The sequence below is a fragment of the Natator depressus genome, chromosome 3 (genome assembly GCF_965152275.1).
Source record: "Natator depressus isolate rNatDep1 chromosome 3, rNatDep2.hap1, whole genome shotgun sequence".
Lineage (NCBI taxonomy): Eukaryota > Metazoa > Chordata > Testudines > Cheloniidae > Natator > Natator depressus.
In genome coordinates, this window is record NC_134236.1 from 102,546,785 (window position 1) to 102,573,824 (window position 27,040).

General features: G+C 41.0%; 1 protein-coding gene across 1 annotated transcript in view; it reads left to right on the forward strand.

Moving 5' to 3' along the window:
• Positions 1 to 27,040, forward strand: part of EYA4 (EYA transcriptional coactivator and phosphatase 4) — a 219,194-nt gene that overhangs the window by 156,136 nt on the left and 36,018 nt on the right. Inside the window, exons 6-11 of the mRNA XM_074948451.1 lie at positions 5,005 to 5,103; positions 15,456 to 15,522; positions 17,861 to 18,003; positions 18,137 to 18,280; positions 19,444 to 19,523; positions 19,772 to 19,937. Coding sequence (XP_074804552.1) covers positions 5,005 to 5,103; positions 15,456 to 15,522; positions 17,861 to 18,003; positions 18,137 to 18,280; positions 19,444 to 19,523; positions 19,772 to 19,937 — 699 coding nt within the window. The remainder of the gene's footprint in view (positions 1 to 5,004; positions 5,104 to 15,455; positions 15,523 to 17,860; positions 18,004 to 18,136; positions 18,281 to 19,443; positions 19,524 to 19,771; positions 19,938 to 27,040) is intronic.

Sequence of the window (27,040 nt, forward strand, 5' to 3'; positions counted from 1 at the left end):
GATCTCAGCATGCAGGGTCTTTGCTCCCGCCTTGATTGTTCACTACACATCAATGTCAGGGAGCTCAGAGCGGTCTGCTTGGCCTGCCACGCCTTCCTACCTCACTAGAAGAGCAGGGTGGTCCAAGTCCTGACGGACAATACAGAGGCTATATTCTATATCAACAGGCAAGGTGGAGCCAGGTCATCTGCCCTTTGCCAGGAAGCCTTCAGGCTTTCAGACTTCTGTGTGCAACACGACATCCATCTCGTAGCTGCGCACCTGCCTGGGGCTAGGAATGCCTCAGCCGGACCTTCAGGCCTCGCCATGAGTTGTCTCTCCAACCTGGAGATGGTCAGCATCATCTTCCACAGGTGGGGTACTCCCCGGGTGCACCTGTTTGCATTCAGGCACAACAGGGAATGTCCCGTTTTCTGCATCTTTTGGGGGTCTGACAGAGGCTCTCTACTGGACACTTTTCTGTTCCCATGGTCAGGGACTCTGATGTACGCCTTTCCCCCAGTTCTGTTGATCCACAGAGGTGGTTTAAATACTGGCCCTCAAATAAAGGCATTTGGCCCAAGCAGGCTTTTCTGCAGTTAATTCTGGACTACCTTCTGCACCTCAAGCTCCAAAGCCTGTCCCTGTCTTCCATTAAGGTCCATCTAGTTGCTAGTTCGGCTTTCTATCTGCTGCTAGAGGGCAGGTCAGTTTTTGCCCATGACATGACTTCCAGGTTCCTCAAGGGCCTCGAGCTCCTCTACCCGCACATCAGGGACCCAGTCCCTCCTAAATCTCATGTTATCCAGGCTCATGGCACCCCCCTTCAAGACTCTGGCTTCCTGTTCTCTTCTACTCCTTTCTTGGAAGATTTGTCTTCTTGGTTGCAATAACTTCGGCCCGCAGGGTCTCTGAGATTAGGGCACTTACCTATACAGTCTTTTACAAGGACAAGGTCCAACTGCATCCACACCTGGCCTTCCTGCGCAAAGTGGTCTCCCCGTTTCATAAAGGCCAGGACATTTATCTGTCCGTCTTTTTTCCAAAGCCACATACGTGGGAGGAGGAGCGTCGGCTGCATTCCCTAGATATTAGAAGTGCGCTAGCCTTCTACATTGAATGGACCAAGCCATTCCACAAGTTTACACAGCTGTTCGTCGCAGTGACCAACAGAATGAAAGGTCGTCCAGTGTCTGCTCAAAGAATTTCTTCTTGGATCACTGTTTGCATTCGCTACTGCTACGACCAGGTGAAGATGCCACCTCCAGCGACTGTCACCACCCACTCAACCAGGGTGCAAGCCTCTACGGCAGCTTTCCTAGCCCAAGTGCCTATCCAGGACATCTCTCGGGCAGCCACCTAGTCATCTGTCCACACGTTCACATCCCATTACGCTTACCCAGTACGCCCAGGATGATGCTGGGTTCGGTAGAGCAGTACTAGAAGCCACTAGGCTGTGAACTCCAAGTCCACGTCCGAAGATTCTACTTATGAGTCACCTAGAATGGAATCGAGCTGAGCAAGCTCTCGAAGAAGAAACGGTTATCTACCTTTCATAACGGTTGTTCTTCGAGATGTGTTGCTCATATCCATTCCATTACCCGCCCTCCTGCCCCTCTGTCAGAGTTGCCAGCAAGAAGGAACTGAGAGGGTATAGGGCCAGCAGCGCCTGATGTACCGACGCATGAATGCGGCACTCAAGGGGGCGCCACAGCTGACTCTACAAATACCGTTAAGGCAAAAGTCTCTGATGACTGTGCACATGGGCACGCACACACCTAGAATGGAATGGACATGAGCAACACATCGCAAAGAGCAACAGTTACGAAAGGTAGGTAACCATTTTCTCCAGAATGTGAGTCAGACATTTTGGCCATCTTAAGCCATTAAATCAAGTAAATAATTTATGTTGTAAAAGATGTTACTTTTGGGAGCCACATTCTAGACTAGCTGTCACTGTTAGCAGCACTCCAATATACTTCCATCTGAGATTTTTTATTTTTATTACTACTGTTTTGATTTTTTAATTCATGGTTTTAAAAAATAGGGCATCTGATTTATACTCTGTAAAGCAGTAATTCAGAATTATGGTTTGTAATTCAAATTTTTAAGTCACCCTGCTCCCCTTACTGGGATATATATTGTAGCAGTGTCAGAACATTATGTGATGCCACACACTGTTATATGTGCTACAAAACCTAGGAAAAACAGTGTATGTTTAAATGGTGTGATCTTCTATTTTGATCTCAACTTTAAATTTGATTGCTTTTTTTTCTTTTAAAGTTAAACTGGTTTTTGGTTAGTTTAATGCTGTTTTTTCATGGTTTAATTATGTGCAACATGAAAAATTAGGGCAGTATTCCAAAAGTCTAGCCATGCAGAGAAAAGGTCTTGATGACTTCCTTACTCTGATAAAATCTGAATGTAATAGACTAGAGCTGTTTAAAATCAAGGATATCTCGAAAGATATTTTCCATATGTATTGTTGACAAAATAGAATTCTAACTTGGTATTTTCTATCAAATTAAATTAATCTGAGAGTTAAGGGAATGGGGGAGAGTGATTGTTTTACAGGGAGAGGAAAACTTGGTGAATATTTGTGCCCAGGAAAGTGCGCTGCACATCACAATGGCTGGAGCTAGGGATAGTTCAGTAAAATACTTTTCAACTCAGTATTTAGGCCCCAATTCAGGAAAGCAGTTAAGCGCATACTAAGTGCTTTCCTGAATATCTATCAGTCTAGCTACAAGAGAAGAATGATGGTCCGTTGGCTAGGGCATTAACCTAGGACTTGGGAGACGTGGGTTGAATTTCCTGCTCCACTAGAGTCTGTGTATGACCTTGGGCAAAGAATTTAGCATCTCTGTGTCTCAGTTTACAGTCCATCTGTAAAGCTGGGTTAATAGCACTTCCTTACTTTGCAGGGATGTTGTGAGAATAAATACATTAAAGACTTTGAGGTAGTCATAGACTACTGTGATGGGGACCATATAGAGAGAGAAGAGGAGATTGTGGCAGTCGTAAAGGGAACAGAGACTGCAAAGGAGACCAAATTAGCAAGCTGCATACTTTCTGATATATGTAGAGACAGAGGTGCAAGCCCTGAGCCTCTTCGCAATGAAGTCAGTAAAAGGTGTTCCCTTTGACAGCACAACTGTCATTTATGCAGCAGATAGCCCTAGGTTTCATTAGCATTAGCAGCAATGCAGGACAATCTTTGTTTTATGGAGACAAGCTTTCCTTAATTTCTCATATGTATTGTATTTAGTATAAAAACACATTACCCAAATTTTGGCATACATTTTCTTTTTGTTCCAGCTGCTTTCTCATTGCAAAAACTATTTATTATCAGTGCAGGGAAAAGTCAGTCCATTTCCACATTTATATTTGAACCCTCCATCTCTTGGAAATTATCTCAGGACAGAGATGTGGTGAAACATAGGATTTGATTTAAAAATATGTTGTTACTGTTAATTTTTTTTCTTTTTTTTTTATTCCTCTTCGAAATTCTGGTGCTGTGGAACAATTTCAGTGGCCTTCTGAAGAAGTAATTCTTTCTGTTGGGCACTTAAATTGATATCCCTAACATTGACATGTGCAGAGCAATCTCCATGACCCTGTTTTCCAGGATGGTGCAGTGGAGAATAGGAGGACCATTGGTGGGAGTAAACTATTTTGACCTCTCTCTCCCATCCTACACTGTGAAGCCAACCAACTACACTGCATTTGTTCAGGCTGTCCATTTGTTGGCACCCTTTAAAATGCACATTTTACATATTAAGTTTTACACAATTCCCATAAATAATCAAAAAGTAAATTTCCACTGTCCTTGTTTGAAATTTGCATGTGTACACAATGTCCCAAATTCCATCTATATTTCCTGTAGTGTTGCTGTTAAGTATCAATCACCCAACTCACCCATGTGCCTATGAAAGATCCATTATGGATGGGGGACAAAGGCAGATGTGTGTCATTTCAAATAGCTGTTATAGATCTCATAGCTTGTTCAGATAAAAGCCACCAAAGAATTTGGCTGAGAATTTGAAAGGGGCCTAAGGGAGTTAATTCCCCAGTTCACTTATGACTTGCCAACATGGTGAAATTGATCAGCTGAATAATACTGATATAATTATACCGCTATTGTTCTGCTGGTAAATTTCTCAGTGTAAGCTCTTAAGTGTCTTTGAAAATTCCAGACTTTTCTGTTCTTAGAATTAAAATGGACGGTATACCACATGTCTAGGAAAACATACAAGGTGTGATTTTCATATGCACTTAGCCCTCTATACCAGTCTTGCTGTGTAAAAGAGCCTTCTCATAAATGAAAATCAGGCCCCCAGTATTTATCAACTGGCAACTAATATATGATGTAAATGTGCACATCTACCTAACTGTATGAGTGTTCTGAATGTATTGTGGTGCAGCTATAATTTTTTATTTTCCTAGGGCAGCTTAGCCTCTAATAAAAGCGGAAGTCTATGTTGTACAATTATTTCTTAGCAAATTAATTAGAAGCTGGCTTTTCATGGCTATCATTTGTGCACTGTCTATAGTTTTCTTTTCTTTTCTTTTCTTTTTTTTTTTTCCCTCTGGGGAGAATAAGTCACCAATTTCAGTGTGGGTTAGCTTTGAGGTAAGAAAAAAAACACTGGGGTGGCAGAAAGCTTGCACTGTGAAAGCAATATGCTGCTGGAAGAGAACAAAAACATACTGTACTGGCTCTCAAGCATAACTATTTTTTTATGTGCTCTCCTCTCCTTCCTGTCCACTAGTTTTGGGGAATTGCTAGAATCAATTAGATTTAGATTGAAATTAATCCAGATAATTATAGCAGTCTTTCAAATAGATACATAAATAGATGCATGTGTGGCCATTTCAGAAAGTGCAGTAGCAGACTGTTCTCATAAAATTCTAAACTTTTCAATCGCATGTCTGTTCTAGCTGGACTGCTCGTGACACTGGCATGAGGTCTCCGATGTAAATTTAGAAGTAAAATCTCATGTCTACTTATTCTTCTATGTGTAGTGTCTCTTCTTGCAGTCAAAACAGAGCCCATGAACAGCAGTGAAACCACCACCACCACCACAACTGGAGATGGATCGCTTGACACTTTTACTGGGTCAGGTAAAGCCATAATAAGATCACATGTTATGAGATACACACTAATGTAGCATTGGTAACTTTCACTAATGAACATGTCAGTGCATGGAGGACACCTCTTAAACTTTGTGAAAGTTATAAAGTAGGTTTTAATACCAAAGAGGAGTAATACCTTTTTTGAAAACACCTTAACTTGCAATTCTCATCAGCTGTGTTCTTAAGAAATGTATTTACTACAACCATTCTTGTGTGCAAGAATATTTAAGTAACAATGGTCACATACTGTAGCATTTTTTATAGTTTGTAGGCCCATATAATATCAGCAGGAGTGAGATAAAATTAGATTGTATTAGTATTAGCAGTTATAATTTATAAAATGTAAATCTGAAGGCTATATTGCTTTAGTAATCCTACCACTCCAATAGTGCTTATTAGCTGATGAGGCTGCCCTAAACTATCTTATCTACGAGTCTAAATATAAAGTATCTGTTTGATTCAATATAAATAAGCTTATCTTCCCAGTTGGGTTTTGAAAAAAAAAACCCACATTATTTGTAAGTAGCTGCCTGAAAAGTATTAAAGATTACTGAAGTACAAGAAAGTACATATTGCTTGCATTATAACACAAAATTGGATCTTGGTCATATTAATATTATTGCAGAGAAGAGAATAATAATGGATCCGGCCCATTATGCCTGAGTTATCATGGCTCTTACAGCAGGCTGAGAATAATTTAACTTTGTTACTGAATGTAATACATCCCCAGGGCTGTTTCCAGAAGATATGGTGTATACAATATAAAGGTTCAGGTCAGATGAAACTTTTTGTGAAATAATTTCGAAATGTTTAGTTTTGATTTTAATCTTTTTTTCGTTTAACCTTTTCTTTCTCTAATAAGCTTAAATTTTGAAACAAAAAGTCATTTAATTCAGGAAAACTGAAATTTTTTGTCTAAAAGAGGTCAAAACAAATTATTTAGACAACTTAAAAGCCATTAAGTTGGGAGATTTGTCAAAATGGACTCTGTTTCATGGACAGTTTTGGTTTTGCCAAATCAGAATTTTTTAGACAAAAAAGCAGTTAGTTGAAAAATTTACAACCAGCAGAAAGAATTGTGATTTTTGTATTGATAGTGTACATTTGTTGACCCATACTGTATATTTAAGAAATCTGGGCTTTACTCCGTGTATTGCAAAGTCTAGGGCAAGAATTTCCAGAAGGGATGCTTAGAGTTATATTCCTAAATCCATATTTAGGCACCTAAATAAAGACCTGATTTTCCAGTGTTGAGCATCCAGCAGCTACCATGAACTTCAAGAGGGTGAAGAGTGTTCTGTGTTTTTGAAAATCAAACCACTTATATGGTGGTTGCAATGAACCTGGGAATTACATGTAGGCACTCGTTTTTTAAAATCTTAATGCCTATGTATTAAAGTAAAACGTGAGTCTACTCCCTGTCTTGGGCCACAGATTCAGATACAAAATGATTGAGGGGAAAGCACTATTGGGAGGGAAGACAAGCAGCCCCTCTGAACTGGGTACTGACTTCTTCAGTCACCAGCTATTGTGGGACCAATAATGAGGGAGTAGCACGTGCACATAGCTGCTTATCGCGGGGGCGGGCAGGCAGGGGGGGAAGTGCAGAGCTTTCAATGCGTTGTTTTTGTTATGTTTTAGTTTGAATTTTAGCTATTTTATCTGAGGTGTTACCTTGCCACTATTTAAGGATGTGTGTATGTGGGGTTTTTTTAATAGCAGCTACCGGTAACTTTCCAAATATACCAGCTGAAACAATCAGAGAAATATTTTTTCCATATGTTTTTTTGTTGTTGTTTAGCATCTATGCCACAAAGCTGGTCAAACCAGGCTGCCAAATTTGCAGTCACAGGGAATCCTGGCTTAAGGAGAAGGTGAATACAGTGGATCTAATTGTTGTTAAAGCAGCAAGGTGTTCCTATGACAAGTATCAGCCATTCGGAACACCCCACCACCTGAGAAAGTCAAAATGTCAGTGTTGCCCTATCGTTTTTAAAACAATGAAATCCATCATGAGGCATCCCCTCTTCTGGAGCAAAGTTTCCCTATGGATGCAGACTTGGCAGCCAGAGATAGCCAGCTCCAGGGAGGGGATTTGTGTGGGAGGGTGAAGACGGAGGGGAAAAAATTCTGTGGATTGATAAAATGCCCAGGTCTGTGAGCTGAAATCATCTAATCTGTTAAATTAATATGAATAGATATAAGTATGTGACATTGGACCACAGTCGGGAGTATTTCCTACTCTCAGGAACCCTGATTCAGCACTTAAACACATACTTAAGCACCATTAAAGGGACTTAATCAATGCTTAAAGTTATGTGTGCTTAAATGCTTTGTTGAGTAAGGGTGGACTTAAGCATGTGCTTAAAAGCTTTCCTGAACTGAGGCCAGAGTGACGTGACTGATGAACTCCCAGTGCTGAGACCAGTCTGAGAGTCCACCATTGTGCACTCTCTTTGCTTCAGGTATTCAACTGTGTTACACCCTATTTTCCTGACTTACAGACAGTAGACAATAGGCAGGGCTTTGGAGCTGAGGAGGAGGCTGAACAAGCCCTGCACAATGTAGTGTATCAACTGCTGCTTGGTGACCTTATTGAACACTAGAAGTGATGAACAGATAGACGGTTCCGTGGTATATACCAGGGCAGGATTGGGTTTATAGTGTATTGAGAGTTGAGACTGCATAGATGATTCTATAATAAATCCTCATTTTCAAAGGTTAACATTTTGACTCTTTGAAATAACACTGGGATGAAACTTGCTGGCAAGCATGCATGCTAGTTACTTTTCATAACTATTTTACAGTCAGAAGTACCTGTGAACTTGACTTCAGTCATTAACTTTTTGATCTCATAATATAATTGCAAACTTAGAGCCAAGTAAAGGTTAAATAGCATAAATCGCCACATATTAAAATAAATAGGAAATGTCACATCTCAGACTCAATAAACTAATGTTAATGGTGAAAGAAAAGCTGCTCGGTTCCAGTAAATTTGGAGTTAAACTCTCACAGACCCCTTAATTCAGCCTTTGGTATTACAGTACATACCGAGTAATCTCTCAGAGGATTCCACAATGCTTTATGACGTTACCACTGAGAAAATATTTCTCTCCCCGGTATGACTTAACTAAGTAGACAAATCATTTCGTGCACCACTTCTACTGCAATAGGATGGTGTATCTGTAAAGAATTGGTTTTGGTATTTAATATTTTATAAAATCCAGGAAACTCTGTGATACTGTAGAGGACTATATTGTGCAATACCAATGTACTGTACATGGGGCTGCAGGACACTGAGAAAGTTTAACTCAGAATTTTCTTGCTTTGACAAGTTTGCCTTGACTGTAGTGTTAGTTCAGCATACAGTTTTGTGTTTAAATTGCTTGGAAAGTTAGGTGAATTTGAGAATTATTAACAATTTTAATGGAGTAGCAAGCAAATTCTAGGCTTTCCATCTTCATCCATTTTCAGTAAATATTTATTATACACAAAAAAAACTGGGGTTAGAAGAACATTATTACGGTTACAAAATCAAGCACTCAAAAGTTAGGAAATGGAGATTTCAGGTTGCCTGCACAATCTCAGTTTGTCCCCCTTGTGCATATGCATTATGATACAGTCTTTCATTAGAAGATCACATACTATTTTTTTCCACTGGATCCCTGGCTCATTCAGTGCATTGAATGCATGGTGCTCACTTAATGAGCAGCTTTTCAATTTTTTGTATTTTTCTCATTGTTCAGTATGTGGCCCCAGGCCTTACTTACTGCATGCTACTCAAACCCTGCCCAATATCACACAAGAACTCTGTGGCGGAAGCAGGAGTAGAATCTAAGCATTCAGCTGTGTTAACCCAGAGATCTTCCTGCAATCCCCCACCTCACTCACTCTGTACCTTCCAACTTCTGCAACAAAAGAATCAGGGGGTTCTATACATAAGTCTCCATCACTACACATCCCTGGTTCATCCCCCAATTAGTCCATCCTGTGAACTAGGCTCAGGGATGCAGGTTCCAAGTGGCACTTACCTCAAGTGGCTCCCGGCTCCCGGAAGCAGTGGCATGTCCCTTCTCTAGCTCCTACATGGAGGTATGGCCAGGTGGGTCTGCATGCTGCCCCATCTGCAGGCACCGCCCCTGCAGCTCCCATTGGAGTGCCGGAGGGGGCCATTGAAGCACGTAGGAGCCGGAGTGGGACCATGTTGTGGCTTCTGGGAGCCGTGTGGTGTGGCTCTGACCCTGCACCCCGGCTGGAGCACCGGAGCAGGGCAAGCTCCAGACCCCACTCCCCAGTGGGAGCTTGTGGGCCAGCTTAAAATGGCTTGTGAGCCACATCCAGCCCACGGGCCATAGTTTGCCCACCCCTGTGTTAGGTGATATACAGATACATAAAATATGTTCCCCAAAGTTCTTACAATCTAATTCAACATATACAAATTGGTGTAACAAACTACCAGAAAGGTTTGAAAAGGGAGGATGAGAGTAAGCCCTGGTCTACACTACGAGTTTAGGTCGAATTTAGCAGTGTTAGGTCGATTTAACCCTGCACCCATTCACACGACCAAGCCTGTTTTGTCGACTTAAAGGGCTCTTAAAATCAATTTCTGTTCTCCTCCCTGCTGAGGGCTTTAGCACTAAAATCAACCTCGCTGGGTCGAATTTGGGGTAGTGTGGATGCAATTTGATGGTATTGGCCTCTGGGAGCTATCCCAGAGTACTCCATTGTGACTGCTCTGGACAGCACTCTCAACTCAGATGCACTGGCCAGGTAGACAGGAAAAGCCCCGTGAACTTTTGAATTTCATTTCCTGTTTGGCCAGCGTGGCGAGCTGATCAGCACAGGTGACCATGGAGTCCCAGAATCGCAAAAGAGCTCCAGCGTGGACCGAACGGGAGGTACTGGATCTGATCACTGTATGGGGAGAAGAATCTGTGCAGGCAGAACTCTGTTCCAAAAGACGAAATGCCAATATATTTGCCAAAATCTCCAAGGGCATGATGGACAGAGGCTACAACAGTGGGACACAGCAGTGCCACGTGAAAGTTAAGGAGCTGAGGCAAGCCTACCAAAAAACAAAGGATGCAAACAGTCGCTCCGGGTCACAGCCCCATACATGCCGCTTCTATGACGAGCTGCATGCAATTCTAGGGAGGCCCCTACCACTACCCCACCACTGTCCGTGGACACCAGCAAGGGGGGAGTCTCACGCAACAGGGATGAGGATTTTGTGGATGAGGAGGAGGAGGTTGAGGATAGCGCACAGCAGACAAGCGGAGAATCCCTTCTCCCCGGCAGACAGGAACTGTTCATCACCCTGGAGCCAATCCCCTTCCAACCCTCCCAAGGCGGGCTTCCGGACCATGAAGCTGGAGAAGGCACTGGTACACTCTGGTGAGTGTACCTTTGTAAATATAACACAGGGTTTAAAAGCAAGCGTGTTTAATGATTAATTTGCCCTGAAGACTTGGGATGCATTTGCGGCCAGTATAGCTACTGGAAAAGTCTGTTAACGTGTCTGGGGATGGAATGGAAATCCTCCAGGGACATCTCCATGAAGCTCTCCTGGAGGTACTCTAAAAGCCTTTGCCACGCGGTGTGGGGAGGCCCGTTCATGCTGAGAGGGATCTTCCCTGATACTAGCCATGCGGTGGAGGACATGGGGGTGAAGCACATGTTCTGTGTAATGTGAATTGCTTGATTCAGTGTGAAATAGTCTTCCCTTTGTTCTCTAAAATGTATCTTTTTAAATACTACTCTCCCTTTTTTTCCTCCCACAGCTGCAAATGTTTCTACGCTCCCCCATCATCTCCGTCCCAGAGGCTAGCGCAGATTAGAAGGTGAAAAAAACACACTCACGATGACATGTTCTCAGAGCTCATGCAGTCCTCCCGCACTGAAATGCGTGGAGGCAAACAATGGCAGAGTCCAGGAAAGCGTTAAATGAACATGAGAGAAAGGAGGAGCACGCTAAGAGGAGGCAGGATGCAATGCTGAGCCTAATGGGGGAGCAAACTGACATGTTCAAGCAGCAGGAGCACAGACCACCGCTGCAGCCCTTGTATAACTGCCTGCCCTCCTCCCCAAGTTCCATATCCTCCTCACCCAGATGCCCAAGAACGCAGAGGGAGGAGGCTATGGGCACCCAGCCACTCCACCCTAGAGGATTTCCCAAGCAACAGAAGGCTGGCATTCAATAAGTTTTCCTTCCCTCCTCCCCTCATCCACCACCCCACCCGGTGCTTCCCTCCTCACGGGCTACTTGCGAGTTTTTCCCCCTATTTGTGTGATGAATTAATAAAGAATGCATGACTTTGAAACAATAATGAATTTATTGCCTCTGAAAGCGGTGATCGAAGGGGGGAGGGCGGTTGGCTTATAGGGAAGTGGAGTCAACCAAGGAAGTGGATTTTCATCAAGGAGAAACAAATAGAACTGTCACACCGTAGCCTGGCCAGTCGTGAAACTGGTTTTCAAAGCTTCTCTGATGCACAGGGTGCCCAGCTGTGCTCTTCTAATCGTCCTGGTGTCTGGCTGCGCGTAATCAGCCGCCAGGCGATTTGCCTCAACCTCCCACCCCGCCATAAACTTTTCCCCTTACTCTCACAGATGTTGTGGAGCACACAGTAAGCAGCAGTAACAATGGAAATATTGGTTTTGTTGAGGTCTAACCTAGTCAGTAAACTGTGCCAGTGAGCTTTTAAACGTCCAAATGCACATTCTACCCCCATTCTGCACTTGCTCAGCCTATAGTTGAACTGCTCCTTACTACTGTCCAGGGTGCCTGTGTATGGCTTCATGGGCCATGGCAATAAGGGGTAGGCTGGGTCCCCAAGGATAACAGTAGGCATTTCAACATCCCCAATGGTGATTTTCTGGTCTGGGAAGTAAGTTCCTTCCTGCAGCTGTTCAAACAGACCAGAGTTCTTGAAGATGCGAGGGTCATGCACCTTTCCCGGCCATCCAACGTTGATGTTGGTGAAACGTCCCTTGTGATCCACCAGTGCTTGCAGCACCATTGAAAAGTACCCCTTGCGGTTTACGTACTGGCTGCCAAGGTGGTCCAGTCCCAAGATAGAGAGATGCATTGCATCTATCGCCCCACCACAGTTAGAGAACCCCATTGCAGCAAAGCAATCCACTATGACCTGCACATTTCCCAGAGTCACTACCCTTGATAGCAGCAGCTCAGTGATTGTGTTGGCTACTTGGATCACAGCAGCTCCCATAGTAGATTTGCCCACTCCAAATTGATTCCTGACTGACCGGTAGCTGTCTGGCGTTGCAAACTTCCACAGGGCTATCACCCACTCGCTTCTCAACTGTGAGGGCGGCTCTCATCTTGGTATTCTTGCACTTCAGGGCAGGGGGAAGCAAGTCACAAAGTTCCATGAAAGTGCCCTTACAGATGTGAAAGTTTTGCAGCCACTGGGAATCATCCCAGACCTGCAACGCTATGCAGTCCCACCAGTCTGTGCTTGTTTCCCGGGCCCAGAATTGGCGTTCCATGGCAGGAACCTGCCCCATTACCACCATAATGTCCAAATTGCCAGGGCCGTGCTTTGAGAGAAGTCTGTGTCCCTGTCCTCATCACTATCGTGATCACGCTGTCGTCACCTCCCCACCTGCTTTTGCAGGTTCTGCACATACTACAGGATAATGTGTGAGGTGTTTACAATGCTTACAACAGCAGCGTGGGCTCCGTGCTTGCTGTGGTATGTCGTCTGTAGGAGAGCAGAGTTGCAGCGGAACCGGTGGATGACGACGGATGCCACGAGAACAGATATTTATACAGAACGACGAGAGGACCTGCGAGGTGGATTCATGGCACCAGGAGAGCAGAGTTGCAGCAGAAGCAGTGGATGATGATGGTTAGCAGTCCTACTACACCGTCTGCAGACAGCAGTATGGCGGCTGCATGGAAAAAAGGCGCGAAACGATTGTCTGCCGTTGCTTTTACAGAGGGAAGGGCGACTGACAACATTGCCCCATCAGGCATTGGGAGCTCAACCCAGAATTCCAATGGACAGCAGAGACTGTGGGAACTGTGGGATAGCTACCCACAGTGCAACGCTCCGAAAGTCGATGCTAACCACGGTACTGTGGACGCACTCCGCTGACTTAATGGGGACACACACAATCGACTGTATAAAATAGCTTCCTAAAAATCGACTTCTATAAATACGACCTAATTTCGTAGTGTAGACATACCCTAATAATGAAAAGAACTTGGGTTACATAGCCTAGCTATGTGCATGATTCAATGTCTTCAGAACATTCAGAGATGTGTGGAGGTTTCTAATATTATTAACTATATGCAAATAAAAGAGAGAGATGTAATACTTTCTAGGCATCTATATTATTTTATCCCAATATAAATCAATTTAGGTCCATGAAAGAAGGAAAACTACTAGTTCAATACTATTTGTACAGTCATTAAGGTGAAATGTAAAGAAAATGAAAATCTGAAAACAAGACACATTCAAGAATATTTTCTTAAGTCTTTCTGAATGCACGAAATAGAGAGATGGGTGTGCAGAGTTGTTTAATTACATTTTGCCTTTTGCTGTAAAAATGCTAATTTCACTGTGAGTGATTTGATAAGAAAAACAGTTCATCCACTGTAGCTGTTTTAAAGTTTACTTTGTACCAGTTACAGTAGCATGATAACGTGTTTTGTTTTTCAAAGTTGGTCAATTAGCTGGATGTCCCACTTCTCAAAATACAGTTCAGTAAATAAGAGAAAAAGAAATGGCCTGATATTTAATCTAATTACATTACTGGTCAAAAAACAGCAGAGATGCCATTAGTGGATGAAGTTCATTGACCTGAGAATCTGCAAAATCACCTTGTGTAACTGTTTTGTCTTCATAAAGACAAGAGTATTGAGGTGTTCTAGGGAAGAGAATTATCCTCCAGGAGTTCAGCAAATAAGAGAGAACCCTTTATAATTTTATAAGTAGTTTGCTTTGATATATGCTGTGCAACTTTCCAATTGAAACTGGTAGCACAGGGTCTAGAAATTATTGTCCAATATTTCCTAATTTTCAAGCTAACCTAATGCATATTTAAGAGGAATTAATTCTTTTCCTTCTACTACATTTTCCTAAATGTTCTAAATATGTTTAAAATAGCTTAAGAACTATGAAGTTCTGCATGTGTTCAAAGCAGTAGATCTTAAAGGCATTCATTAGACTTGGATATAGAAATATATCATATTTCATAAAATATATAGGAACCCAAACCTATTTGTCACTTATACAATTCTAAAAGTTGGTTTGCAGTACCATTATGAACAACTCAGGAAGTGTATACTTTGAAGTACAGCTATGATTGATTAGACTACAGAAATTCCAGTGCTTCGTTGTGTACTACTTTAATCTTTTGAACAGTGAATGAACAGCAGATGGCCTAATAAAGACACTCTGTATATGTGCTCAATATGGATTTGCTCTGAAGGGATTGGTTCAACACTTTAGAGTACATATATTTGGAATACATCTGTCTTAGTCAAGACAGATGGTTAAAGGAAAGTGAAACGTCCAGATTCTTGGAATTAGTCCAATTTGGGTGCTGCTTTTGATTGAAAATTTTAATAGGATATGACTATCATTCTGTAAGCTTTTTCGGAAGAATACAGCTGCTAATAGTATAAGCATATAAAAGGCGACTGAACTGGGATTTGTTTTACTTACATTTCAAATAAAAATATTGCCAGTGTCTTGCTCTAACTGATCTGAGGACAAATAGGTGACTTTGTTTTCCCGGGCTATCCATTTGATATCTTTCATTATTGCGAAATTCACTAAAAAATTCAAACTTGAAAGAAAAAATATTTTGCAAATTCCAAATTGTATTTAAACTTGCAAGTGTCAGGTTTTTAAAGGAGATTTTATAATTTTTTTCTATCCTATGTAATACTATACATTAGATCACAAGCTTTTTTAAATGGCAATTTTGTAATACATTATAGGAAGTTTCCATTAGTGACAGCTTCATGGCTTGTGGATCAAATATTATGTGTGAATTGTATACCTCTAAAATGTATGCAGAAATATATAAATCAAATTTAAAAGGTGCTGCATGCGGATATTGGGAGACAATGATTTTTACAACTTGTGTTACTTGGGAGTTTACTGTATGTTTTCAGTTTGCATATTAAAAATATGGTAGTTTAGCCTTGATGAAAGGTTGTCCCATTTTAGTTAAATACTCTTCAAATATTTACTCACTTAAATATTTCAGCATTCATTATCTCTGCAAAGGTTTTGGTATCTGAATTAAATCCATTTTTGTTTTTGTTTTTGTTAAGTGTTGCACTCTTGTTTTCTGTTTTGCAGTAATAACAAGTAGTGGCTACAGTCCAAGATCAGCACATCAGTACTCGCCGCAGATATATCCCTCCAAGTTAGTGACCACATCTTTTCTAGCCTATCATAGTGAATGACCAAGACTTCAGGCGATTCTGTTGTTCAAAGTTTCCAACAAGTGTTAATACACAGTAAATAAATAAAAGTAGTAACAAATGGCTACATAGTTAAGAATTTAAGACTTGATACTGATCCCCATTAGCATCGTTTTCTCTCTCACAGTTGAAGACCTTGATCTGGCTCTTAGATGTGCAGTTATTTATTGTTGCACAACATATATAATTGATTCTGCGCACACATGTAAGGGCAAGATTGAACCCCAGTGGTCAAGTTTTCAAATGTAGGCACCTAAGTTGTGCTGACATAATATGCTCAAACACATGGAAACAGGCACTTGATAGGGAAAAAAACACAGTTGTATGTGCAAAATGAGTACTTGAATGCATAAGTACCAGTGCATTAAACAAGGAGAACTCTCTATACGTACATGTTCATAGTCAGTATTGCCAAGCATTCAAAAAATCATGAATGAGGCACTGCAGAAGTATGTTGGATTCTTTTTATTTACATTCTGGTCCTTAAACCAGTAGGAGTCATGTTTCAAGCTTTTCTCTGCAACTATATAAGGGCTAGATACTTACTCCCTTCCCCCACTTAAAATTGAGATTCTCGTGTAGTCACATGACTGCATAGAATATCAGGGTTGGAAGGGACCTCAGGAGGTCATCTAGTCCAATCCCCAATTTTTGCCCCAGATCCCTAAATGGCCCCCTCAAGGATTGAACTCACAACCCTGGTTTTAGCAGGCCAATGCTCAAACCACTGAGCTATCCCTCCCCTTCAAAGAGCTGGGACTTTAACAAAACACCAAATATTGTGAGATTTGAGATAAAATCACTAGAGTTGGCAGCACTGTAGTGCATGGAAGTACTCATTTGCATGTGGCACTACCAGTTTTGTGCACGCATCTTCCTGATTGCAGTGTGAAGTTTGTTTGCTTCTGCATACTTGACAAGGCCGGGTAGGAGGCTATGTTTGAAAATTTGGCATTATGTTTCTAAAATGAAAACACTGAAACATTAGCAGGTTATGCTTTCTTAAGCTACTTTGTTTTGGTAAATTTGTATTCACATTATGATGTAACAAATATGTAATAAGATGACAAGTAAATGTCCGAACTCTGCATATTAGAGAGACTCTTTAATATCCTGTGACCAACACGGCTACAACAACACTGCATATTAGCGAGACAAGGTGAATGAGGTAATATCTTTTATTGGACGAACTTCTGTTGGTGAAAGACACACGCTTTTGAGCTTACACAGAGCTCTTCTTCAGGCAACTACAACACTGCAAACAACAATGAACTAAGCATAGTCTTTCTTATTTCACTTACAAGGGGATTTGGCTAACAGTGCATCAGATATTCTTGGCCAAATATATTACAAGGTCTTATTGAATTTTTGATTTACTGTAATAATTTTTGGCATCTAAATTAAAGTGTAATCTTTTTCTGATAGCAACTGCTTCCAACTATGCTGAAGTAATTAGGAAAAAAAAGCAAAACAAATTAGTATTTGCTATTTAGTCACGGCTTTTAATGGCTAGGTTTCAGTTACAATAATTCTTCAGAGTGTGTTTGATCACTCTTGGTCCATAAAATCTTATTTGACTTATTAAACATTCCAAGACAAATATTTCTGAATACATTTTTGCAACTCTGGAGGGTAAAATTTTTAAACCTGATTTTATTCACAAACAAAAGATCACTTTTATTTCCATTCTTTTTCTGTAACCCAAATTTTCCAAATGTTGGAAGCCCATCTTGTTGTTAAAGTATTACTGTAGGCATTTTCAATGCCACTCTATATGGGCTCGATCCATCTCCCACTGAAGTCAGAGGGCCAGATCCTCAGCTACAACTGAACTGCACACAGTACAAGTTTGTGTATCTTGGCGCTCATGTTTGTACTTCCCTGATCCTGCTGCCGCTGTGTCTAGGGCAGTTCTCCTTCACTGGGTTTGAGCAGCCTGAGGGCATCTCTGATTGACTTATGCCAGATGCTCATTGCTTCAAAGGGGGGCGGGGTGCAAAACCCTATAGAGCTATGTTGACAGTGGGATGATCCACCTGGGGTTGGATACAGCAGCTTTAAGGTTATATCATGCTGGTGGTATGGTACAAAACATCCATGCTGCACCAGAGAATGTGACCCAGAGAGTCTCCATTTACTTCAGTAAGGTTAGACTGGATTCTAGAAGAGTAATTGTTGACAAAACTGTTTATTGACTTCTTGAAACCTTTTTCTTTAATTGCTTGAATCAACATGCAAAGCATCTGTTGCCACAGTAATGCTATTTTTCCTAATATTTAGGCCCTATCCACACATTCTTTCTACACCAGCAGCTCAAACAATGTCTGCATATTCCGGACAGACCCAGTATTCAGGAATGCAACAGCCTGCAGTTTATACAGCCTACTCACAGACTGGACAGCCTTACAGTTTACCTGCTTATGGTATTTTGCTTCTCATTGTTATTCCTTCTTAGCTAGAAGTAAGATTGATTGTCAATAGGAACATTCTTTACTTTTCTCCCCATCTGCAAGAAAATATTTTAAAGAATTGGTTGAAAATTAATTTCTCACACAGACTTGGGTGTAATGTTGCCAGGCATCAAGACGGAAAGCGGGCTTTCGCAAACACAGTCACCACTGCAGAGTGGGTGCCTCAGTTACAGTCCGGGGTTTTCCACACCACAGCCAGGCCAAACACCATATTCTTATCAAATGCCAGGTCAGTAACCACCATCGTCATTTTCAATCTTTCATTTCAGAGGCACTACTCATGAGTGAGGTGTTGCTCAGTGTGAGTAGGAATATCTGAAGTAGGCTTTTAGGTTCAGATGTTCAAAGGTATTTAGGTGCCTATGTCGCATTAAAATAAGTGAAATGTATATGCAGGCTGATATCATTTGACTTCATGCAAGGTATTATCTTTTAATGTAGCATTATGATATGCATTTCTTCATAAGAAACAGTTATCAAAAGACACAGGGCCAGTATTTAAAGGCTTAAAGATGCAGATAGGCACCTAGTGAGATTTTCAAAAGAGCCCAAGCAGGTTAGTCACTTAATTCCCATTGAAATCAATAGGAACTAGGGGCTACATTCACAAAAGGACTTAGGCCCCTGACTGCCACTTGAGGTGCCTAAATCCCAGAATCAGGTCCCACTAGGCTTCACAAAATCCCCGCTCAGCTGCCACTACACCCTGTAGATGCCTAAACTCACTTGGCACTTTACATTTTTGTTGCATTAAAAGTTCCCTTGGCATCTAGGTTTCTGCCTTTCAGCATGTGCACTGCAGCCCCATTCCAAACATGCAGCTGCCTAAGCCCCAGAGTGATGCAGAAACCAGAGAAGGTAGGCGTTCTTCCTCCTAACTAGCTTGCCTGCCTATAGACGAGCTTACATAAAACAGTGGGAAAAGGAGGCCTGCTTCCTTCAGTTCTTAACCCAGTGGATAGGGTATTCATCTAGGATGTGAAAAATCCTTGGTTCAAGCCTCCCTTTTACCTGCGCGGGAGAAGGGACTTGAACTGTTTTATGCTGAGACTGGATGGTTGCAAGTGAAGGTGAACTAAGCAATGAATATACATAATGAGAGAAAGGACAAGAGAAAAGAAACAAGGGAGTGGTTGAGGCACTGTAGTAAGCGTGAAAAGGTTTTCTTGAACACAACCACATATTCTCCAAGTTTCCGTGAACAATATTAAAAGGGAAAAATAAATCTGGAAGCAGTTTTTCATTTCTGTTGAGCATTCATTAGAAATGTTTATATTTTAAAGTCAGAATCTCAGTTTTTTGTGCTTCTGATTTGTCTGTGTTGTAATATGAAAAATTTTCTTTTGAATACACAAATAGGTTCTTATAACAAATTATTTCCTTTATCTTTAGGTTCTAGTTTTACACCTTCATCTACTATTTATGCAAATAATTCAGTCTCAAATTCTACAAACTTCAGTAGTTCACAACAGGTATGAATATCAACACTTTTATATGTGCAACAGAATAAGAAAATATTTTAAGTGATCAGGCAATTGCATAATTTGACCAATTTAGGTTAAAACAGGACTATTGTGATTGAATCTTTAATAGGACAGCAGGGTACTTTAATATCTAACCAAATACTGCAATCTTCATGAGAAAATTTGATCAACCTTTTCATTTAAAATACACGATAAAGAAATGTGTTCACTTAATAAATTGCCTTTACTTTTTCCAGGATTATCCATCCTACACAGCTTTTGGCCAAAACCAATATGCACAGTATTATTCAGCATCAACATATGGAGCATATATGACCTCAAACAACACAACTGATGGAACGTCTTCCTCATCATCAACCTATCAGCTACAGGAATCTCTCCCTGGCCTGAATAGTCAACCAGGTACAGATCTTCATCCAGGTGAAAAACTCTTGTGTATTTGATCCCATCAGTTTAGATGCGTGAAAGCAGAATTGGGTAATTTTTCAACATAGGTAATTTTGAACCAAGTTGGGACAAGCATGAACTTTTTTACTCAGCTCAGTGTCTCTAAAAGAAAAAAAAAATGATTATGGAAACAATCATGAGATATTAAAAAAAAATGTATATTCAGGTTATATATTAAACCGCAGCCAGGTAATTTTGGCAAACTGATATATGTATCATTGTGGGAATGAGAAAAGACACAACAATCAAGTTTGCATCTTTGAGTGTCCGAAACTGCTGTGCTGCAGCAGGACCTCTTTAATTCACACTCAGAAAGGCAATCCCACTTCAGCTCTCAGCAAAGATTTAATAACAGAATGGGTCTGAGATCTTGTGTTACTGACACCTAATAATAATAGTACCTAGGTCTTCGTCCATAGATCTCAAAGTGTTTTACAAAGGAGGCTAGTATCAGAATCCCTATTTTACAGATGGGGAAACTTAGGGCATGTCTACACTATACATTTAAGTTGACCTAGGTTAGGTCGACTTACAGCCACCGCAGTAATTACTGTGGTGATTCTTATCCACACTGCCCTTCTTCTGTTGGTGATGCATGTGCTTCCACCAACTTAAAAGGGGCAATGCAGGGGGCAGAGAGCCAGGGATGTCAGCTCTGCACAGCTCCTTGCTAGTAGCCTGGCATCCCATTGGGCTGCCCCTCCCCTCTTGGCTCCCTGTTCTCCACCGGGAATGGGGCAGCTGACCAGACACTGGGCACAGATCTCCCCACTGGGAGTCCTGCTTCCCTCCATCAGCAGTACCGCAGCCAACTGGAGTCTAGGTGCAGGGCTCCCCGCTGGGCACAGCTGTGCTCCCAGTGGGGAGCCGAGACCCCAGGGGGCAGCCAGGCTCCTGGTGGGGAGATCTGCACCTGGAGTCCAGTCAGCTGCTATGCTCCCAGCGGGGAGCCAAGAGCCCGGGGACCCTGGGTGGTAGCCGGGCTGGAGTGGAAAGCCAGGATCTTGGGGAGCAACAGGGCTCACTGCGGGGAGCAGGGAGCCTGAGTGGCAGCCTGAGCCAGGAGCCAGCTTTCTTGTCAATTTCATAGCTCCATGAAATTGACAAGAATGATAGCCAATAGGTGTAGATAATGCAGTGTCTACAGGGACACTGCGTTGCCCTAAATACACCAACATAAGCCCTACGCCTCTGGTGGAGGTGGAGTTATGATGTTGGTGTTGTAGGGCACTTACATAGGCAGGAACAAGGCTGTAGTGTGTACACTGACATAATTAAGGAAGCTGGTATTGACCTAACACTGTAGTGTAGACCAGGCCCGAGGCACAGAGAAGTGAAGTGACTGGTCAAAGGTCACCCAGGAGGCCAGTGGCAGAGCCAGGAATAGACTCTACATCTCCAGAGCCAGTCCAGTGCTCTATCCACTAAGTCACACTGCCTCCCTTATTACAGCATATTTACTAGTACAGTATATTGTGAAGTATTATCATAAATAATTAAAACCAAACTACAGTTGTTTCTTTATTTAGACAAGCACTTATTAATGTGCATGCCATATTGCTAATTCACAAAATTCAGCAAGTCACAATAGAGTTATCAGGTATTCGTATCAATCTATTTAAATTATATTAAGAGAGTTACAGTTGCAAAGTAAAGCACTCAGAAGCCAGGACAAGACAAAATTAAGTTTGCCTGACCAATTATGTGCCTTTGGGCATAAAGCATTACAGTATTTTATTATATAATCATGCTAAACTTTTTTACAGGACCCCATCTCATTCAATGCATGAGGTGAACATTGCTCTGTGAATGAGGCAGCTGTTCAGTTTTTCTTGTTATCCACATCATTCATCTTACAGCTCCATGCCTGCTTCCTACACTGCACACCATCCAAACACTGCTGCCCATAAGATTGCATTTCCTTCTTTGTAGACTTTTCTGTGATGCTCATTACATTAGTAGGTGAGCATCTCACAGAGGTTAATGAATTGATCCTTGCAACACCCCTGCAAAATCAAGAAGTATTATCCTCATTTTACAAATGTGAGACTATGGTACTGAGAGATTAAGTGGCTTGCTCAAGCTCACATACAAAGTCTATGAGAGAGACAGTGAAAGACCCCAAATCTCCAAGGTCTCTGTCTAGTGCCACATGAGCTTTATTTGTCTTCCAGGGGACCCTGCTTCATTCGTCATAAACTATATAATTTCTGCAGTGTGGACCTGATCCAAAACCTATTGAAGTCCTGGGAAAACTGTCATTGCCTTTAATGAGTTTTGGATCAGTCCCTGAATACAGAAGGGGTGCACTGGACCCCAGACCAATTCACTACACAAAGCTGTTTCATTCTCTTTCTAGTGAGTGAACTGAATGACACAGGGGTCCTTCAAAAATATGCAGTATTATATTAATAAAATGAATAAGCAGAAGGGGAGGAGTTAAGGTTGTGCAAAAAATTATACACAGATCTGGCAGCATTACCTACAGTTGAGATTGCCTGACATTTCCCATTACAAGACCCTGTTTTCAGTTACTTATAACTTTAATTGTATGGGCTGAAATTTCCCATGCCAGGTGTCTGCCTCAGGCTGAATTTTTTTGGAAAGTGTATGTTTATATAAAATAGGAAAGTATATTTTGTTCACTCCCTTGGTTCTTGAAAGTAGCAGAACCATTTTGGCACAAGCTTAAAAAAATATTAACTCCTGGACTCAGAACAAACCTGCCAAATTGAAGACAGAAAGGTAAAACGATGTTGTAATCATCTGAAATTAGAACACTTGAGGAATGAACATTCACTGTAGATGTTGCTCCACATATCATTTAAAAGATTCTGTTGTATGCTGAAAGAATGTAATGAATACTCATAAAATTATGTTTTGAGAACTCTGCATGCTTCAGAACACTTTATATTTCCTGCATACTTAACAATATTTTATAGTGAGTAGGTTTGCACATTATCTCATCTTGTAGCTGTGCTTCTTAGAAGTGGTCTGTTAGCATACTGTATGTACAGAATCTCTTATGATAGTGTATTATAATCTGTATTCAATGTACTATAGAAGGGAACTTTATACAAGCTAAATAACGGAAAACCATGAGTGTGTAAGTATAGTGAAATAGTAAGGTTTTTATGTTTAAACACATGAGCATGTCTCCCTTTTAAAAAGAAAAGGAGTACTTGTGGCACCTTAGGGACTAACCAATTTATTTGAACATGAGCTTTTGTGAGCTACAGCTCACTTCATCGGATGCATACTGTGGAAAACACAGAAGATGTTTTTATACACACAGACCATGAAAAAAATGGGTGTTTATCACTACAAAAGATTTTCTCTCCCCCCACCCCACTCTCCTGCTGGTAATAGCTAATAGATAAGCTATTACCAGCAGGAGAGTGGAGTGGGGGGAGAGAAAATCTTTTGTAGTGATAAACACACATTTTTTTCATGATTTGTGTGTATAAAAACAAACATCTTCTGTATTTTCCACAGTATGCATCCGATGAAGTGAGCTGTAGCTCACGAAAGCTTATGCTCAAATAAATTGGTTAGTCTCTAAGGTGCCACAAGTACTCCTTTTCTTTTTGCGAATATAGACTAACACGGCTGCTACTCTGAAATCTCCCTTTTAAATAGTTTATGAATCTGAACTTGTACTTCTGCCCATGCACTTCCCATTTCTGTGAAGTGCTGAATGAGTCATGCGACACTATGTGCACAGTGCAACACCCATTTTGAAAATACATTGCATGCCTGTGTTCTTGTGTGTTACTTTAAAAATACACTTGCATAAATGGAGTGCAGCATTTTGAATGCTTAGTCCAGGGATCAGCAACCTTTGGCATGCAGCCTGTCAGGGAAAGGGGGTTTGGCAGGCTGGGATGGTTTGTTTACCTGCAGTGTCCGCAGGTTCAGCCGATCGCAGCTCCCACTGGCCACGGTTTGCTGTTCCAGGCCAATGGGGGCTGCAAGAAACGGCGCGGGCCAAGGGATGTGCTGGCCGCCATTTCCTGCAGCCCCATTGGCCTGGAACGGCGAACCACGGCCAGTGGGAGCTGCGATCAACCGAACCCGCGGATGCTGAAGGTAAACAAACTGTCTCCGCCCTCCTGCGGCTTTCCCTGACGGGCCACATGCCAAAGGTTGCTGATCCCTGCACTAGGGACATCGTGGCTCAGAGGCAGCAATTGAAAAGAGCTTCTGGTTACTGCTTCACCTGGTGCATGGGGAAAGGGCATAGTGAACCTGCTGCTGATATACTGGGATAATGGTGCTAGGGCCTGCCTCTGCACAGGAAGGAATAAGCATGTGCACGAATCAGTCTGCGTTGACTTTCCTTGTGCACACTAGCCTATTCAGAAGCAGCACACATTGGAATTTTTCACTGGGTTTGTGTGTATGCCTGGGTCTTCCCTCCCGGAGGGCCCTTTGCAACAACTGTGCTCTTACTCAGTTCAGTTGTGGCAGGTTCAGTGGCAGGGATACACCAGTACCTGAGTATCACTATGTCTGCAATTACAGGCCATACCATGTTCATGCTTAATGCTTTCCTGTCACTTTATTGTAGCCATACTCTCACTTGCCAGTGAATGAAGTTTCCCAAACGGGATCCTTAGCTATGTGTTGAATATAGGAAAAAAGGAAAGAATTTCACGCATTGCAATTAATATTTCTAACTTCAGTGAACTGCACTAGGACTTCCCAATCTCTAAATAAGTACACACATTTTTGGGTCCTTCTGTGTATGAACAGTTTGCATTTAATTTCTGTCAGATTTGAGACACATTCTTACTACACCAGAGATCTGTATTTTGGTCAGGTTTTTTTAAGTTTAAGTTTTCTGAAGCCATTTAAGGATAAAAAAAAAATAAGTTCCCCCTTTAATATGGCTGAGCCTGCTGTTTGTAAAAAGAAAATCCAGCAAATTAAGCATACAGTTGTTCAAAAACCCATGCACTACTGACTTCTGCAGTTCTAAAATAGAAGCATGCCTTGCATTCAAGTAAGAGACAGCTGGTCATTCTGATTTAGAGATTAGTTTAATGAAATAAAGTTGGCTCTAAATACCCAGAACTTACAAGGTACAGTGATTAGTTACAGTACTGATTTATGGATAATTATGCAATCATGTACAGTGTTGGTCCAAAGAGAAGCCTGGGGCAACTGGTAATAATTAATGTTAAATGGAAATTGTAAATAGCATTCAGTTGTTTACTTCAGCTTTTAGGAACTTTCATAGAAGATTTAGAAAGATTTTTTTAATTTTTGGAAGAATTAAGTAAATTGAATAATTGGGAACAAATGCTTTAATATGTTACTTTGTAATTTAATCTTGATTTTATAAAACATTACATTTTTCACATATATTAAATTTTCTCATGTGTTGGAAATAATTAAAAGGTTCAGTCCAGAAATTTGGGGTTTTTTTCTTTTAGTCTGGTTTCAGAGTAACAGCCGTGTTAGTCTGTATTCGCAAAAAGAAAAGGAGTACTTGTGGCTCAGATAAATTGGTTAGTCTCTAAGGTGCCACAAGGACTCCTTTTCTTTTCTTTTAGTCTGTTTTTTATGTAGTCGTGGAAGAGCTAGTAAATAACATTTCCCTTTAAAAGGGTCCCCTTCTATAAGACACACATTCAGAACTCTTGTTGAAATCAGTGGAAGTTCTGGTTGTGTAAGGAATCCAGTTTCGAGTTGTCATTTTGTACTTCTTCATTTAACCAAACATATTTTCTTCTCTCTCTTATGGAGGACAAGCCAATACTCCTTGACCTTATTTACTTCCCCATTACCTTTAGTGCCTTTACTGATATTAGCAAAAAGAAAAGGAGGACTTGTGGCACCTTAGAGATTAACAAATTTATTTGAGCATAAGCTTTCGTGAGCTACAGCTCACTTCATCACTCAGGGAGTAGAGTTGGTTAATTAATCAGAACTCCCTCTCCTGACTAATTCTGCAACGGCAAAGCAAGAATACTACAGAGTCATGATTAAGCAGAAGTGATTTATTTCTGTTTAATTTCCCTATCATTCCTCAGCAAATTATAACAATTTTAGATTCGGGGTAAAATTTTCAAAAGTGCCTAAGGACCAGATTTTTAAAGGTATTAATTTAGGTGCTGGTATTTATAGAGATGCAGATAGGTGCCTAAATGCCTTTAAAATCTGGCCCTCGGTAATTTAGGGGTATCTAAGACCCGTTTTCAAAAATGATTTATGCATTTGGAAACATAAGCCTCATTGAAAGTCAGTTGGATTTAGACTCCTAAGTCATGTTTGAAAATGGATATTAGACTCCTAACTCATTTAGGCACTTTTGAAAGTTTATACTAGGTCAGATTTTAGCTTTGTTTTCTTGCCTCTATCAGTCTGTCCCTGTTGCCCCCCACCCCCCAATCTTCCTGAGGGTACATATGCAGCTTTGTCATTTGTGTGTAATGCAGCCCTCCTAGTGAATGTAGTAGACGTGACTTTTCTATACAGTTTCATAGGATGGTTTTAAAGCTTATAGAAAGTATTTTTCTATTAATTAGGTATTTAGAATAAATGCTGTATAGCCCTATTTAATTTCTATAGACCTCTGCTGGTTACATCTATACAGAAATTTTCTCTGAAGACATTATCATAGGTAGTATGTATGCATGTAGAATAAAATATTAAACTAAATACAGAGACATGGATTACTGAATGGTATAAAGAAACACTTTGAATAAAACTTACTTTCTAGGGCTTTCAAAAGTTATCAGTATTGTACTTTAATTTTTGTTTGATGTTTTTGGTAAGAATCAGTGTTTACAAATGACTTGCTGCTTAGTTCACCTGTTGGGCTATTTTGCTGGGGAAGCAATAAAACAAAAAAGCTAGACTTGGATATAATTTTGTTTTTGTCTTATGTGGGGCAAAGAGAGAAATGTGAGTGTGCATTATGTTGGAATAGTTCTGCTTTGCATGAAATGATTGTGCAGCCACTACAGCAAATTATTGGAAAATAGGTAAATACATAATTACTTTTCACTAGAAACTCATGCCATATATATACAGATAGATTTCCATCTCTT